Source organism: Phoca vitulina, unplaced genomic scaffold (assembly GCF_004348235.1).
Source record: "Phoca vitulina isolate PV1807 unplaced genomic scaffold, GSC_HSeal_1.0 scaffold65, whole genome shotgun sequence".
In the NCBI taxonomy this organism is placed as follows: domain Eukaryota; kingdom Metazoa; phylum Chordata; class Mammalia; order Carnivora; family Phocidae; genus Phoca; species Phoca vitulina.
The window spans coordinates 9495300-9512787 of record NW_022589768.1 but is presented as its reverse complement, the minus strand read 5'-3'; the positions used below and the strand labels follow the sequence as shown (position 1 = coordinate 9512787).

The following is a 17488-nucleotide window of genomic DNA, read 5'->3' as shown; positions in this document are numbered from 1 at the left end:
GATATCTTTTCTCATTTCACAGGACTCTCTGATTGTTTCCATGGAGTGTTTTGTTTTGTTTTGTGTTTTTTTTTTTTTAATACGATGGCTTATCTTCCAAGATTCCCTGCCTCTGTTTCCCTCCATTCCATCTGGCCTCCTCTGTTGCTCCTCTCCAGCTCAAATTTCATTCCACTTTTAGCACTTTCTCCTTTCTGGGGGACACTGCTCTAGAAAAGAAGCCTCGCTGGTCAGATTTGAGAATTCCAATCCTTACACTCCTCTGGTCCCTTGAACTTACTTTGTCAGCGGGAAAAACCCTGCTGGTTTTAGCGCTGCTCTCAAATTGGCCCATCTTACTTCCTAGGGAATTCTTTTTGGCTACTTTGGGTCTGACTCTAGAAGGCCCTGCCCCTTCCAGTAAATTACTCTGTCTCCCCGTGCCCTTTCAAATTTCCTAGACTGGCTCATGTAAATAAGGCTGAAGGCTTCATCTGTGAATTCCCAATAGAATCCAGTTACAACTCATATCCTGAGCTGAGACCTTTCTCTGAGCAAGGGAAGTCACCTAGTCACTCTGGAATTTTCTGATCATGCTCCCTGTGCATGTTGTGTATTTACCATGAGATTTTCCTTTTCTCGGTGGAAGATGAAATGTCACTTTTGCATGTTTCCTTTTTTCCAGTGGAGATCCTTCAAGGTTTGGTGAGTGGAAGCCTGGGAGGCACGCTTGGGCAGGCTGTCAGTAGCCCTGTTGAGCAAGAAGGCATGGTTGGTCCTGTTTCCTTGCCCCGGAGAGCAGAGACCTTTGGAGGATTTGACAGCCACCAGATGAATGCTTCAAAAGGTAGGTGATTTAGGGGCTCCTGGCTGGCTTCATCTGCAGAGCATGCGACTCTTGATCTCAGGGCCATGAGTTCGAGCCCCACGTTGGGCCTAGGGCTTACTTTAAAAAAAAAAAGTAAATGATTTAGAACCCATACTTATGTAGGTGACCCTTGACTGTCACACACAACCAAGAATGAGCTCATATTCTGGTAGCCACATCTCCTCTGTCCCATTCAGTCAGTAGAAGTTTTAGCGAAAGCCCATTGAGTAGTTAGCTGCTAAAACACTCAAGAACCTCTATCAGTGTCACGCTTATTTTGAGTAATAAAAAGCAATTTCCTGGGATCTCAGCTAAGCTGTGGCCAAAGAAGTAATAATACTCGTTTTTCCTTTCTGCTTCTAATTCTTCTGCGGCCATAAAATTCTTAATAATCACTGAGCTGCCCCCAGGTGGCTTCCCCCTTTCTGGCATTAATAAGATGCAGGAATACCATATCCCTAAACTATATATATTGTATTCTTTTCTTGGCTAATCTGTTCCACAACTTAAAAAAACAAAACAAAACAAAAAAAACCTTGTTTGTTTCAGGAGGTGAGAAGGAAGAGGGGGAGGATGGCCAAGATCTGAGGAGAACCGAATCCGATAGTGGTCTGAAAAAGGTACTTTTCTAAAACCTCTACATCCATAATCTTTGCAATTAGTCCCCTTGGATCTTGTTTTGGATGCCTGACTTGCTGTCATTTCCTACTTTGAGAGGAAAGCACATTTTGAAACAAACCCTACAATTAGAGTCCCATGTTCCTGGCCGTTAGGCCTCTCGGGCTAGAACCCCCTGCTTACAGTCCTGGCTCCCCTGCCCCTCGGCATTAAGAGCTTTGGGTCAGTGACCCACACCAGCCTGGACTCTCTAAGGGCTTCCGCTAAGTCCAGCCTCAAACCTTCATTACCCTACAGCGGGAGGCTGTGGTGGGAAAGAACGAAAATGGGAAGCCCGAGCGTAATTGAGACACACATTAAATATTTTTGCCTCAGGATCTTCTTCCTTTTTTTTTTTTTTAAATGCATGTTTTTTGTTTTATAGGGTGGAAATGCTAACGTGGTATTTATGCTTAAAAGAAACAGTGAGGTAAGGGCATTATGAGCTATGTGTAAGAATAGGATTTTGTCATAATCGCTAGGCTAGGAATGCTCATCTGTGTTTTGCTGTTACGAACAAGCTGACTCCTGGCTTCCATCTGTACACTTAGTGGTGGGGTCGCCACTTTCCTTACCTTGCTCTTTCCCTGGCCCCCGGGGCATCATCCTGGAATTGCGCCAGACCGTGGCCTACTAACATGGCCTCGGCGTCTGTGTCCCCGAGAAGCAGGCCTCTTGCTTTCTGGGAACACGCGCTGCCACGCCTGCTTGCCTGGCACACGAGCCTGGCGCCAAAAGCCACAAGTGTGGGCCGTGGCACCTCAACTTGTGGGCCACTCTGCGTGGTAATAGCCTATCCTGCAAGGACTCAGATTGCGTTTTCTTCTTTGAGCGCTGTGCGTCACTCAGAAAGCAGCCTTGGTGTCCCTCTCGGAGAGCAGGCTCTGAGGGGTCTCCCTCCCCTGCCTCCGTTCAGTTCTGCTGACCCTGCCAGGGAACTGCGCCTCGCCCGCTCGCGTCCCTGCTCCTGTCTCCTGGCCGGCAACCCCTGTTCCCCAGGCCACCCCCCTCTCCAGACTCGTGTGGCTCGGAGCGCCCGCATGTGTGTGCTTAGATACAGGACAGTGGCTTGTGGGGCGTCCCTCTCAGGATGCCATTGTGTTTCTTCTTGCTTTTAACGTAATATCTTAAGTCCCTGAGGAGCTTTGTTTTAAAATTTTTAATTAAAGGGAACTGTCCCCTTTAGCCCCCTAAGACGCAGAAGGGTATTTTTCGTTGGTTGGCATTGCGGTGTAAACACTGCATTCTGAGGGCAGCCCCCTCAGTGTGTTTGCCTCAAACGAAATAAACTTACTCTCACACAGACTGGTACTCTCTGTATCTCCCGCTCGAATGAAATTTCGCCCGTATTTTTCTGTTCGGTGACTTTTCGCCCATGTATTTCGTGCCAAGGGTCAGGAAAGAAAGTACCAGACCAGGGCTTTTCAGGCATTCCAGCGTGGATAACACACTGCGGACGCCCAGCCGCAGCCCGCTGGTCTTTGGTGACCTCTCTCTGTTTATTAAGAATATTAATATTCTTAATTAATATTAAGAATAAACTGAAAAGAGGAGTAAAAAGTGTGTTCTCAGAAGAGCTAAGCCTGATAATTAGGTTTTTTGTGTTCTAAGTACAGTTGAATAACATGGGTTTGAACTGCAAGGGTCTACTTAATATGCAAGTTTTTTTCAATAAATATAGTGCAGTACTGTAAATGTGTTTTTCTTACCGTTTTTAGTAACATCTCTTTAGCCTACTTTTATAAGAATACAGCATATAATACATATAACATATAAAGATATGTGTTAATCGACTATGTTAATGGGTAAGACTTCAGGTCAACAGTAGGCTATTTGTAAAGTTTTTGGAGACTCAGAAATTATACATGGATTTTCTACTGTGCAAGGGAGTTGGTGCCCCAAGCCATACGTTGTTCACGGGTCACTTGTATTATAAAACGAATATGTGGTCATGGAAGAAAGTTTGGAAAATGTTCAAAAACAAAAACAAAACAAAAAAATGAGTAAAATAATCCCACCACTGAGGAATAACTACTGTTAAATGTTGGGTGTTTGTATTTCCACACAACATAGATTTATGTGTCTAAGTTTGCGTGAGTGTGAATAGTACAAAAATAGTTTTGTGTCATTTATATCCATGCCCCCTGGAGCTTCATGTCCTTTTTTCTCTTAACATATTCGAAGCATTTCCCCAGGGCCTTGTGTGCACAAGCATGCTCTTTAACAGCTGCACGTTGCTCTGTCGTGTGCCATGGTTTAGTTCATTCTTCCTCTACATCTTCGCATGGGATCTGGTGCAGCAGGAACAGCCCAGTGCAGCGCCTCTGCGCTCTAGAAAGAACTGCGTGAGGCGCACACCCCTTCCCTCCATACAAGGCCATTCTTGCTTTCACCAGCATTGGGAACGGTCTGTTTTTAACTGATGTTTTGTTGGTTTCATGAGTGCAAGTGGTATTTTATTTTTCATCTATTTGATTTCAAATAAAGGTGAATCATTTTTAATAGGTCATGTAATTGGCCATTTATATTCTTCTTTTGCAAACTGGTTTCTGTTGCCTTTTTGCTTCCTAGGGTATTCATTTCTCGTTGATCCATGGGAGCCTCTTTTTTTTTTTTTTTTTAAGTGGAGGGGTTTTTCCTTTGGCTTTCTGTTCAAAGTGTCCCTGCATTTTATATTTTAATTTTACGTTTCACACAGTGGCAGGTGAAAGTACATCTGTGGCTGCTTGCCTTGCTTCTTCAAAAAGCCTACTTTGTTTCACGATCAGAAGAGACATTCTCATATTTTCCACAACTCTCTTGTGGTTCTTTTTTTTTACACTTAACATTTTAATCTGTTTGAATATGTTTTGTGTGAGCCAGGATCCCAACTTAATTTTTCCCAAAGATTTAGCCCATTTTCTCAGCAATTTGTTGAATATTCTTTCCTTCCCCATTGATTTAGGAACACTACTTACATGCTGAATTCCTGTGATTTGCTCTGTGCTTTCTGTTGTTATGCACACCATTTTTGCACCAGTCATTTTAGAGAGTTGGAGCTTTATCATGCCTTTAATGGGTGCTGATGGCCCTCCTGCACAGTTGTTCCGTTTGCTTGATCTTGTTTTGTATCTCTTGGCCATCTGTACCTGCTTATTCTTTTTGGTGCTTTCAGTCTGGAAACACTCCATTCAGACGCAGGCCCCTTGCTGTGTGTGTAGTGGGTTATGCTCAAGACGTGACACGGTGTAGTGGGTTCCGAGACTCCGTCCTGAGGTGATATTTCCGTTGCTTCCTTTTGCAGCAGGTTGTCCAGAGTGTCGTTCATCTCCACGAACTCCTCAGCACGCTGCAGGTACGGGCCTTTGTCTTTCACCCCTTCACTTACTTGTTTTAAGAGAAACCGTAAGGGTATTGTTGGCCTGGACCTTTAAGGCCTGTGAGCAGCTCGTGGGTAAAATGGGGCCCTCCGTCAAGACCAGACTGGCTGTCATGATGAGAAAGGGTACAAAACGCAGTGCTGAGAGTGTCATTGGCCTCGTAATACAGAACTGAGGAATGACTGATGAATTGATGATGGTCGACTATATGCAGGTGCTCTTGGTGACCCTAGCGTAGAGCCCATGGCTAACAAGGTTTGGGTGCGTTATTTAGCATGATTGCAAGTTTTCATATCTCCGTGTAGTGTGTGGATAGGGAGGTCCTCCCCCGAATAACTGCTATTTAGCACTTTCTGGGAGTTATCCTTAAAATCTGTGCACTTCCTTTCTCGAAGCTGTAAGAGCTCCAATTCCTACCTCGTCCCACCTCCAGAACACACACAGCCCCCACCCCGGGCAGTGTCAACAGCGTGTGAGCAAGTGTGACAAGACTCCGGGTCCCCACACAGTTGACATTCTGTGGGCTGAGTGCCCCCCGGGGGGCGGGCACTGACTCCAAGGCTATAGTGGAGCGCTGGGACCAGACCCGCCTGAAAGCGAGGGGAGAGCTGTGCTGTCCCTGGGCGGGGGCGGGCCGGACCGGCGGCACCTCCCTCCCCCGCGTGTCCCCCCCCCCCAGGGCGTGGTGCTGCAGCAGGACAGCTACATCGAGGACCAGAGGCTGCTGCTGGCCGAGCGCGTGCTCGCGCGGAGCTCGTCGCGCCCCAGCTCCCTGGTGGAGCAGGAGAAGCAGCGCAGCCTGGAGAAGCAGCGCCAGGACCTGGCCAACCTGCAGAGGCAGCAGGCGCAGCACCAGGAGGAGAAGCGGCGGCGCGAGCGCGAGTGGGAGGCCCGCGAGAGGGCGCTGCAGGAGCGCGAGGCCCGGCTGGCGCAGCGCGAGCAGGACGTGCGGCGCGGCCAGCAGGACCTGGAGCGCGAGCGCGACGAGCTGCAGCACCGGAAGGGCGCCTACCAGTGCGACCTGGAGAGGCTGCGCGCCGCGCAGAAGCAGCTCGAGCGGGAGCAGGAGCAGCTGAGGCGCGACGCCGAGCGCCTCAGCCAGAGGCAGGCGGAGCACGACGCCTGTCAGGTGAGGGCGTCCGCCCCGAGGGTGCGGGCAACGGGAGCCCGCGTCCTGAGCGTCCTGAGCGTCCTGAGCGCGGGGCGGCGGGCGGGGGCTTCCGTGGGCATTCGGGAACACGGACGCCCGTGGCCGGCCGGCCCGCCGTGGACACTGTCCCGTGTTGCCGTGTGTCTGACTGACTGACTGACGGACGGACGGACCTGGGACCCGGAGAGGAAGCTCAGGCAGCATCTTCCAGAGGGCAGGAGGGTCCGCTGTAAGGAGGGAGCGGGTGGGCTCCAGCCCAGGCCGGTAACTCAGCAGCGCTCCCGCCGCAGCAGCCCCGCGCCGGCCCGGGCCCATCGCACGCGGCTCCTCCCTCTCTGGTTTCACCTCCGACTCCCAGCGCCCTGCGCGCCGACAGCTCCCATAGCCCCTCGGCCGAATATTCTGCACAGCCCTGTGTGCAGCCGTGTTCACACAGGCAGCTCTCCGTCTCTCAAGGGAGCGGGTGGGAGTTCTTCCGCGAGCTGCCTCCTGGGAGGTGCTCGTCGTTCTTCATGGTGCTGACATTACGCCGTGTAGTGAAAACAGGAATGGTGTCCAGGGTGGTATTGGTAGCGCCTTCCCGGGTACTGCGTGGGGCGGGCTGCTCAGGAGTCCTGAGCCCTCTGTAGCGAGGGCCGCGGCACCCGGGGGGTGGGTGCGCACCGGGCTGACGGCCCCACTGTTGACTCAGCACGTAGCGGGCACTGGGTGCCGCCGCCCCGACTTAGAGCCGCGTGTTTTGACCGTGTGCAGGCGTCACATCAGCACAGCAGGCTGCTGAGGATCCCGTCCTTCCTTCCGAATCCTGAGGAGCCCCCCTTGCCATCTGCACCGTCGGTCGCCAAGTCAGGATGCCCGGACTCGGAGCTCTCGGTGTCCCCAAAAAGGAACAGCCTCTCTCGGACACACAAAGATAAGGGGCCTTTTCACATACTGAGTTCCGCCGGCCAGACCAGCAAAGTGCCAGAGGGTCAGAGCCAGAGCCCCGCGCCCGCCTCCGCCTCCACCCGCCTGTTTGGGTTGGCTAAGCCAAAGGAGAAGAAGGAGAAAAAGAAGAACAAAAAAGGCAGCCGCTCGCAGCCTGGTGGTGAGTGACACACGCCAGTCTCCCTACGGCCGTGTTGCTCCTGGACCCTGAAGGGGGGGCAGGCTTAAGCCGAGGGTCCATCCGACTGTGTCAGAGCCGCGCCACCGTCCCCCCAAGCCCACGTGCTCTGCCTCTGGAGGGCTGCCTGGACTCCCACTAGGAACACGGACCCCCCGGGCATCTCGGACCCCCTCTGTGTGCACGCGGGTGCCAAGGAGAGCGCGCAGGTCTCCGTGTGGGGGCGTCTGTTACCCAGCTGAGGGCCTGAAACTCACTGAGTGAAGACTAAGGTCTTCCCTGCTTTTCTGTAGGCCTAGTCCAGTCATCAGCATAACTGGTACTTGGTGAGCATCTCCCAAGGTCTGACTAATCCCGCAGGTGGCTGTGTGAGGCATCATGCCACGCTCGTGATGAAACCCCACTCACCGCGGCTCCCCGTTTACGCAGCCCTTTCCCCGGAGTCCTCCCTCTGTTCCTTCTCCTTAGGATTGCTCCCTCCCATCTCTGTGGGAGTCAGAGAGAAGTTTCTGTCTCTGGGCCTGTTTGTGGACAGGAGGTCCAGTGCTTTGTCAAGTTAAAGGGACCAGGGGACAGCAAAGGGTGTCGGAGGACCTCATCTACCAAACCAGTCAGGGAGCCCCAGTGGGGGGAGGCCGCCGCTGTGGCATCCCAGGAGACTCGGGTTGAGGAGGAAGGGAAGAGAAGGGAGTTCAATGAAGAGAGCAGGTTTTTTTTGAAGTTCTTTCTCCTTGGTTTCCCCTTTCCCAGATGGCCCCCCGTCAGAAGTGCCCGCGGAGGGTGAAGAGATCTTCTGCTGACCCTGCCCTCTGCCATGACCACTGCCTCCTGTCCAGCCCCGCCTCTCCTGCTGTTCCTGGGTGTGGTCTCTTACCTTGGACACCCGAGCTGCCCCAGGTCCTGGACCAGAGGGACAAATGGTCTCGAATGTCAGGGTGGGCAGGAGACCCGGGATTGGCGGCTGCCCACGGCTCCTGGCTCGGGGCGGCCCTACTGAGGATGTTACACTGAAAGTCGGTGGCCCCAGAAGTCAGGCGATGGTTTTGGACGTGTCAGGAATCTCTGAAGGCTGAAAGAAGTTTCTAAATAAGGTCTGAAATTCTACCTGCCTTTTATTTGAGGGACACAAGCAACAGTCAGACAGCAGATAGTTTGGATTTGGTCTGTGTACATAGTTACCTGTCTGCATATACGTGTGGGGTGTGCAGAATTGGGCGCCGTCTGCAGCAGGGGCCTGGTCGGCTTGGCGCAAGAGGGGCCCCCCGGCCCTGCTCCGGGAGCACGCGGGCGCTCGGCATGTCCCCCCCCCCCGTCCTCCAAGGCGGTTTTCCTGTCACCCTCTCCCGTGCACACCTCCCCTCTTTCTGCATGTATTTCTCATTTCATTTTAGAAGCGCTGGCAAGCATTTGTGAAAACCAGTGAGAGAAGGCATGATGTGTTCAAAAAACATATATATACACACACACAAACATATGTGTATGTATATACATATCTGTACCATCTTGATTTTGGTGTTCGTCATTAAAAAAAAAAATCTAATTTTAACATGAAATCCAAAGAAATCATAGACTGCCTTTCCAAGATGTTTGCCCACATACTCTGGGCACAGATGCAGTCTCCTCATCCTTACTCCTGCATTGTGCCACTTTCTGGTTGTCACTGACCCCCGGCCTCCTGGCACCATCCCAGGGGAAGCCGCTGCTCCACAGCAAGGTTGTCCCCACCCCTGCACTAGGACAGGGCCCCTGGCCCCTCTGTCATTTTTGCACCAGGAAAGCCCGAGAGGGAGCTGGCCCAGGTGTGGCTGGGAAACGTGCTCATTCGGTATCAGGAGGCCAGGGCAGAATTTGATTTCTTAACCCATTTTCCAGATCTAAAGGTCTGTTGGTTATTGTACCCCACCCCCTTGAAGGTGCCAGATGCGGCCTGCTTTCTCTGCGCTTCCCCGCACTGTTGGTGATCTGTTTTGCTTGAGGCTCGTGAGCAGCTGCTGGGAGCAGGATGGTCCGTGGAGTTCTCTGAGGCCCCCTCTCCTTGCTGGACTCACTGCTCCCTGTGAGGGGAGACCCTGGAGAAGTCTGTGCTTTCGGTGTGCCCTTCATTCCTGCTTCTCGCCCCTCAGGAGCGTGGGTCTTTGAACATACTTTTTAGAAAAACGAAATCTGTAACTTGGTGCTTGTTGATGAATTGCAAGCTGGCCTTGCAGATGGAGATATTTATCTTTCAGTTTATTTGAAAGAGGTCTGGTTTAAAATTTTTAGCTTAGATTTGTTTATTTATTTGTGTGTGTGTGTGTGTTTTAAGCCCTACGGTTTCAACTGTCTGATCCATGCAGAACGTGACCAGCCACAGAGCTGCTCCCTCCTCAGTGCCTGTCAAAGTGCATGAGGGCCCAAAGGAAAATGAAAGGGGGATCCATTCCCTTCCTCCCCTCCCCCTACCTCCTCCTTCCATCAAGGGATGTCGTCTTCCTTGTGTGAGAGTTGAGAAACTTGCCACCTGTGAGTTACGCTCACCTGTTTGTCATGGAGATTTCTTAGCCTTCAGAAACACTTTAAGAACAAGACTAGCTAAGCTAATCATCTTTTGAACCTTGGTGTAAACCCCCCCCCCCCCCCCCGAACCCTAAACAGGGAAAAGAGCGGTTACTTCCTCGCTTGGGCCACACAGCCACGTCTGCGCTGATTTTCCTCAGATGCGCGTGGGGCCCGGCTGTCTGTTCTTGTCACCAACTCGAGCTCCCCTCTGGGCGCGCTGTCCCACGAGACGTGGGCTGCTGGAGGGAATGGCACCGGGGAAGGAAGCCCCCATCCTCCTTCCTCGGTGTCGACGTAGGCCAGGCCACCCTGTCCCTGGAGCCTGCACCAGGAAGCGCGGGGTGCTGACGAGCTGGGCCCTCTTCTCTCCAACAAAACGCTGTGGACCCCGAGTTTCTGTCCATGGCTGCCCAGCCTGATGGCAATTTGAAAGTGTCTCTTACTCCCAGCTAGGTCTAAGGTTGAAGTTGCTTTGGTGGTGGTGGTTAAATGGAGGCTGCACCGGCACCCACCCCCAGTCACTTAGCTCGGGCAGGTTCTGGTTGGACAAGTGTAGAATCAGACTTGGAAAGTAGCCTCCTGCCTCCACCCCACTGCCCACCGTCATCCAAAGTCGAGTCTGCAGTGCAGAGAGACAACTGCTTATTAAGAGCCGCGCTTTGACACGTCTTCCTCCCCCCCCCCCCCCCCCCCCCCGGAAACTGATCGCCGGGGACTTCTTTGTCGTGCTTGAAGAACTGTCTGGGTTGTTGCTGCTTGTGCTTGTGACCTTGAGAACCGCTCTGGTTCCAGAGGCAGTTCCCTGTTGTGTCCTCCAGCAAGCTCAAGAAAGCAGATGCCGGGCGTTGTGGTTAAGTTTTGGGGGGACAGAGAGAGATACCAGCCAGAGTCCCCAGATTTTCAGAGTCTAGTGAAGTTCCTGGAAGGAGGCTCAAAAATTCTCTCAAAAATGCCATCATCTCAGAAGTTGTCATCCCAGTTGGGTGACGTGCACTTTAAATGCTCTCATCTGTCGGCTTCATTTTTGAGACAATCAGCTATGTGAACTGTTTTCTTCTTTGAAAACGGAGAGGGTTAAAAACATGCAAATTGCCATAATTCAGCCGTTGCCAACATTCCATTCTCTACCCCCACGAGAGCGATCTGTGGGGAAGAAGTCCTTATCAAGATTTTTTTATTTTTTTGAAAAGGTACGAATCCTACCTTTCTCCCTCTTATGTCTCAGGGTAGCACCACTAAAGTTGTCTTTTTGAGAATAGTTCTCCCTTATTCTCTTCCCGAGCCCCTAGTAGCAGTAAGCACAAATTTTCAAGACCCTTGGGGTTTGTTGTCCCTTTCCTAGGAGGGGGGCAGGTATGGGGGTGCAGGGGTTTGATAAAGTAAGCTCCGCCTTAAGTGAAGGGCAGAACCATACCTTAGAGGCCAGGACTTGATCCAGAAGTTGCTGTTCACAGAAGTACCTGATATTTCATTGCTTGGTCTCTCAGTGGCTTTTCCATGGCCAGTTCTTTCTTCCCGAGGATTTTGGTATTTGTCCGGGAGGGTGTGGGGAGGTTGCAGTCCACTCCAGTGTTGATGGGTGACTGGTTGTGCCCAGGCCAGCCGAGCCCTGGGAGGAACGGAGACACTGTTCGGGTGAGTGGGCCTCAGTGGCCGTCCACAGGGTGGCTTGGAGGGGACGCCAGACTCTGCCAGAGGGGATCAACCCCCCGCCCCCCAGGCTTGGACGCCCTTGGACTGTGGAAGCCTGGAACCAGCCCTGTAGGTTAGACGGCACGTGCACCCTGCCCGCCCGCCTTCCATCCAGACACATGCATGCCGGTGGTGCTGGGCCCCGCCCCCGACAGCAGAGACAGAGGGAAGGGCGAAGAGTTTGTTGTGGTTTGTGTCTTCATTTGTCTTCCAGTGTAGCCTGACATTCCTAGTTACCCAGAGCTTTGGAATCTGCTTGCTGGCCAGGTTTCAAAGTGAAAAGTATTTTAATGCTGCCATAAAAGTAAAAACAAAAAGGAAGGGAAAAACAAAGGCTTCTGTCCTTGTACCCCTCTAATTTAATTTGTCAAAAGATAGACAGGCCTTGAATTAACTCTCCATCTCGCTAAGGTTGAAAGCCGGGCAAACCCAGCTGGCGAATGCCCTCCGGCCCCAGACCACGAGCCCGGCCTGTACTGGGGGCTCCTCGCTGCCTCGAAGCAGAGCGCGCTGCCTCTTCACCCCAGATATTCACCCACCTTGAGCTCTCCTGCCTTTTGCAGCCACCCGCCTGGGGCCCGCCCGGTCAGCTTGCCCACAGTCACGGTTCAGCCTGTGGTTTTCTGTGTTCCTTGCCCGCTGGGGGCGCGGGGAGACGCCCGGACCTGCAGGAGGGCAATTACCGTACACCTTATACCTCTGCTTTTGTGGTTTTCAAATGCTAGACGAACATTTCTGTGCTAAATTCTTTTAAATAAAAAGGGGTTAAAACTCAGATGCTGTATATTAATTTGTAATTATGTATAAAGTAAAGCAGTTTTAAACTGTAAAAAAATTTTTTCAGTGTGTTTTCTGGGATTTTGCCACAACATACTGGCTTTGTATTTTATTTATCTTCCTTTCTAGTTATTGGCTTCAGACTCTACTTGTAAAGTCCCCTCCACCCTTTCAAAAAATAAATGTCCTCTAAGTCTCGATTGTTGCCGTGTTGTATTCTATCCCCATGGGCTTCCTGGAGGGCATCCCAAGATACTCTGGGCTCCTGGTAAAGGGGTACCCCCCCACTCCAAGAAGAGCCCTTTCCCCAAAGAGAACTTCTGTTTCTAATATACCTCTGGGAACAGGAGTCAGGAAGAGTCTGTAAGCACTCAGTGGCTGCCCAGATGCAAAACCAGGGGGTGACTGGCCAGCCCTGAAGTCATGGGATTTGTGCCTGGAATCAAAACTATTTTCAGGCAGATCAGTGCAGTAAAATCATCCTTTGCTAAAGATTCTACTCTGTAAAAAGAATTGATGTTAGTTTGCCTTCCTTTGACAACTTTCTCCGCCCATATGACCCCCCCCCCACCCAGGAAGAGGACTTTGGGGGACACTGGTGGAATAGGAGGACCCTAAGCTCACCTCGTCCCACAGACACGACTAGGTAACACTCACATCAGTGCAAACAAGCCAAAGACTGACTCTACAACTAAATGTAGAAATGAGGCCTTATCAAAGAGGGGAGGAAAGGGAGAGACACTGGGGAGCTAAACAGATCACAGCCCTCCATGGGAGGGAGGGAACAGGGCCCAGAAGAGGGGAGAAAAACAGATCATCGCACCGGGGAGCCTGCACAGGGAGGACGAATCCCCATTACATTTTGCTTTGAAAACCGGAAGGGCTGAATTTCACAAGTTCTTAGAACCAGTGGGACTTAAAACCTGGAACCTTAAAAATCAGCTGGCTTGGCTCTGGGAGTCTGGATGGCAATAGGAACCTGAGTCCCCACCCTTAAAGAGACAGCACGACAAACAGCCCAGGGAGACACAGTATAGAAACAGCAGTTTGAAAACCACCTGGGACATACAGGAGGGAGGGTTATTTACTAACCTCAGAGCACGTGCAGGAAGGGGCAGAGATCATCGGGAGACTCCTCCAGGACCTGGCAGATGCCATTTCCCTCCTCTGCCCCCCAGCATCAACACACAGCCACCTGCAGGAACCAGGGAGCTGATCTTCACTACACCTCACCCCACTCCCTGCCCTTTGGCAGATCCACCCCCTCCAGCCAGGCCTGCCTCAGTCCTGGCGCTGCAGGTCCCCTCCCCCAGAAGGCTGCGAGAACCTTGCCGACACTTCATGTCCTATCCCCATGCACTTTGCAGATCCGTCCCTTCCAACCTGGCCAGCCTTGGTCCCCGTGGTTGCAGGCCCCCTCCCACAGAGGACTGGCATGCGAACCTTGCTAACACTGCACATCCTGCCCAGCACACTTTGTAGATCCACGCCCGCCAATACACTCTTGGCAGGAGCCCACCCACAGCAGAGCCACAAGCCACAGTGTGCAGGCAGCCCTGACCTGAGCCAGCACCGCTCCAAAGAGACTCCTGCTCCAGGGAGAGGGAAAGACAACCATACACACCAGTCAGACCGCAGCCCCAGCAGTGGGCTGGGGACAGACATCTGGGCTGACTACAGGCCCCGCCCAACAACAAAACCTTCTCAGGGACCACACAGGGCAAGTGCCCTGTAGTTTGGTGATACTACAGCTATGGCCAACGTCTGGTCTGACCCAGCGCAAGCCCAAGGCAGCCCCAGAGCAGCCCACTAACAGTATAGGGACCAAACTGTGCCCACACCAGGGCAAAGAGGGCCACTGCAGGTGATTGAACAAAACAGGCTGCATGCAACACACACAGAGATCCCCCCCACCTCGGGGGGTGCCTGGGGGGCTTAGGCGATTGAGCATCTGTCTTGATTTTGGCTCAGGTCCTGATCTTGGGGTCATGAGACTGAGCCCTGCATCAGGCTCCATGCTTAGCGCTGAGTATGCCTGAGACTCTCTCTCTCCCTCTCTTGCCCCTCCCCCCGTTTGTGCTAAATAAATAAATAAAAATAAAAACAATTTTTTTAAAAAAAGGAGACACCCTTGAAGCGCCCAGGTTCTGCACTGCAGGGCACTACAGGACCTCTTCTTCCACTACTTGCAAGAGTAGGAGACATAGGTTACTTTCCTAACACAGAAACAAAGTTAGACAAAATGAGGGGACAGAGGAATATGTCCCAGGTGAAAGAAAAGGACAAAATCACATCAAGAAACCTAAGTGAAATGGAGGTAAGTAATATGCATAACAAAGAATTTCAAGTAATGATCATGAAGATCCTCACTGGACTTGAGAGTGGAGGACCTCATTGAGGCCCTTAGCAAAGAGATAGAAAACATAAAAAAGAACCAGAGATGAACTCAAAAAATGAAATTAAAACTACATTAGGTGGAATAAATAGACTCAGAGGAAGCAGATCAGTGACAGAGGACAGAGTAGTGGAAAGCAATCAAGCTGAGCAGGTGAGAGAAAAAAAACAAAATGAAAATTGACTTAAGGAACTCGGTGATAGTATCAAGCATAATAACATTCACATTATAGGGATCTCAGAAGGAGAAGACAGAAAAGGGGGCAGAAAATTGACTTAAAGAAATAATAACTGAAAACTTCCCAAATCTGGGGAAGGGAACAGAAATCCAGATCCAGGAGGCACAACAAAATCAACCAAAGGAGGTCCACACAAAAACATAGTAATTAAAATGGCAAAAAGTAGTGATAAAGACAGAATTTTAAAAGCAACCAAAGAAAACAGTTATATACAATGGAAACCCCATTAGGCTATCAGCTGATTTTTCAGCAGAAACACTGAAAGACCAGAAAGTAGTGGAATGAAATATTCAAACTGCTGAAGGAAAACAACCTGCAGCCAAGAATATTCTATCCAGCAAGGCTATCATCTGAATTGAAAGAAACAGTTTGCATTTCTCAGACAAAAACTAAAGTAGTTCATGACCACTAAACCAGTCCTACAAAAAAAATACTAAAAAGGGCTCTTTGAGTGGAAAGGAAAGACCATAAGTAGGAGTAAGAAAAATAGGAAGCACAAAAGCAGTAAGAAGAAATATATCTGTAAAAATCAGTCAAGGGACTCACAAAATAAAAAGATGCCAAGTATGACACCATAGACCTAAAACATGGGGAGGAGAGAAGTAAAGAATGGGTTCAAACTTAAGCGACCATCAACATAATACAGACTGCTACATGCAAAAGATACAAAGCTAATGGTAACCAGGAATCAAAAACCACCAATAGATTGCAAAGAATAAAGAGAAAGGAATCCAAGCATACCACGAAACAAAATCAGCAAACCATGAGAGAGCAAGAGAAGACAGGATCAGAGATAAAATACAAAAACAACCACAAAATAAGTAACAAAATGGCAATAAATACAAATCAAGAAGTCCTTTGACTATAAATGGACTAAATGCTCCAAAAGACATAGGATGACAGTATAGATAAAAAAACAAAACAAAACAAGACCCATCTATATGCTGCCTACAAGAGACTCATTTCAGACCTAAAGACACCAGCAGATTGAAAGTGAGGGGATGGAGAAACATTTCTCAAGCAAATGGATGTCAAAAGAAAGACAGAGTAGCAATACTTACATTGGACAAAATAGACTTTAAAACAAAGACTGTAACAAGAGACAAAGGACATTATAATAAGGGGGACAATCCAACAAGAGGATATAACAATTGTAAATATTTATTCACACAACATGGGGAGCACCCAAATGCATGAAACCATTAATAACAAACATAAATGGAATAATAGACAATATTACAATAATAGTAGGGGACTTTAACACCCCATTTACATCAATGGACAGATCATCCAAACAAAATAAGGAAACCGTGGCTTTGAATAACACACTGGACAACAATGGATTTAACAGATATATTCAGAACATTCCATACTAAAACAGCCAAATACACATTCTTTTCAAGTGCACATGGAATGTTCTCCAGAATAGTTCACATATTAGGCTACAAAACAAGCCTCAACAAATTCAAAGAGATCAAAGTCATACCATACATCTTTTCTGACCACAATGCTATGAAACTAGAAATCAGCCACACACAGACACACAGAATCTGGAAAGACCACAAATACAAGGAGGTTAAATAACATGCTACTAAACATTGCATGGGTCAACCAACAAATCGAAGAGGAAGAAATCAAAACATACATGGAGACAGATGAAAATGAAAACAACACTCCAAAACCTCTGGGATGCAGCAAAAGCAGTTCTAAGAGGGAAGTTTATAGCAATACAGGCCTACCTCAAGATGCAAGGAAAATCTCAAACAACCTAACCTTACACCTAAAGGAGCTAGAAAAAGAACAACAAATAAAAACCCAAACCAGAAGAAAGGAAATAATAAAAGATTAGCAGAAATAATAGAAACTAAAAAAAACCAAAAACAATAGAACAGATCAATGTAACCAGGAGCTGTTCTTTGAAAAGATCAACAAAAGTGATAAACCTCTAGCCAGTATCATTAGAGAGGGACAGAGAAAGTACTCAAACAAAACCACAAATTAAAGTAACAACACCACAGAAATAGAAACAACTTAGAGAATATTATGAAAAGCTATATGCCAACAAATTGGACAACCTAGGGGGAAAAATGCATAAATTCCTAGAAACATATAATCTCCCAAAACTGAATCAGGGAGAATTAGAAAATTTGAACAGCCGATTACCAGCAATGAAGTTGAATCACTAATCAAAAAACTCCCAAGGGGGCACCTGGGTGGCTCAGTCCGTTGAGCATCCCACTCCTGATTTTGGCTCAGGGCATGATCTCAGTGTTGTAGGATCAAGCCCCGGATCAGGCTCCACACTCAGCGTGGAGTCTGCTTGAAATGCTGTCTTTTTCCCTCTGCCCCTCCCCCTGCTCGTGTTCTCTCTTGCTCTCTCTCAATAAATAAATAAAATCTTTAAAAAAAACAAAAAACTCCCAACAAACAAAAGCCCAGGACCAGATATCTTCACAGGGGAATTCCACCAAACATTTAAAGAAGAATTAATACCTATTGTTCTCAAACTATCCCCAAAATTGAAGGAAAGCTTCCAAATCCATTCTGTGGGGCCAGCACTACCTTGATACAAACACCAGATAAAGACACCACAAAAAAAAGAGAGAGAACTACTGGCCAATATCTTTGATGAAAATAGAGGCAAAAAATCTTCAACAAAATATTAGCAAACCAAATCCAACAATACACAAAAAAATCATTCACTGGAATCAAGTGGGATTTATTCCCCAG

At 49.3% G+C, this 17488-nt stretch overlaps 1 protein-coding gene across 2 annotated transcripts in view; it reads left to right on the top strand.

Moving 5' to 3' along the window:
- Positions 1-10341, top strand: part of AKAP13 (A-kinase anchoring protein 13) — a 313740-nt gene extending 303399 nt beyond the window's left edge. For both annotated transcript variants that reach the window (XM_032392054.1, XM_032392053.1), the window contains 7 exons: positions 665-826; positions 1397-1467; positions 1890-1934; positions 4788-4838; positions 5543-5992; positions 6767-7100; positions 7869-10341. In XM_032392054.1, the coding sequence (XP_032247945.1) occupies positions 665-826; positions 1397-1467; positions 1890-1934; positions 4788-4838; positions 5543-5992; positions 6767-7100; positions 7869-7918 (1163 nt within the window). In that variant the 3' untranslated portion in view covers positions 7919-10341. The remainder of the gene's footprint in view (positions 1-664; positions 827-1396; positions 1468-1889; positions 1935-4787; positions 4839-5542; positions 5993-6766; positions 7101-7868) is intronic.
- The last annotated feature ends 7147 nt before the right edge of the window (positions 10342-17488 follow it).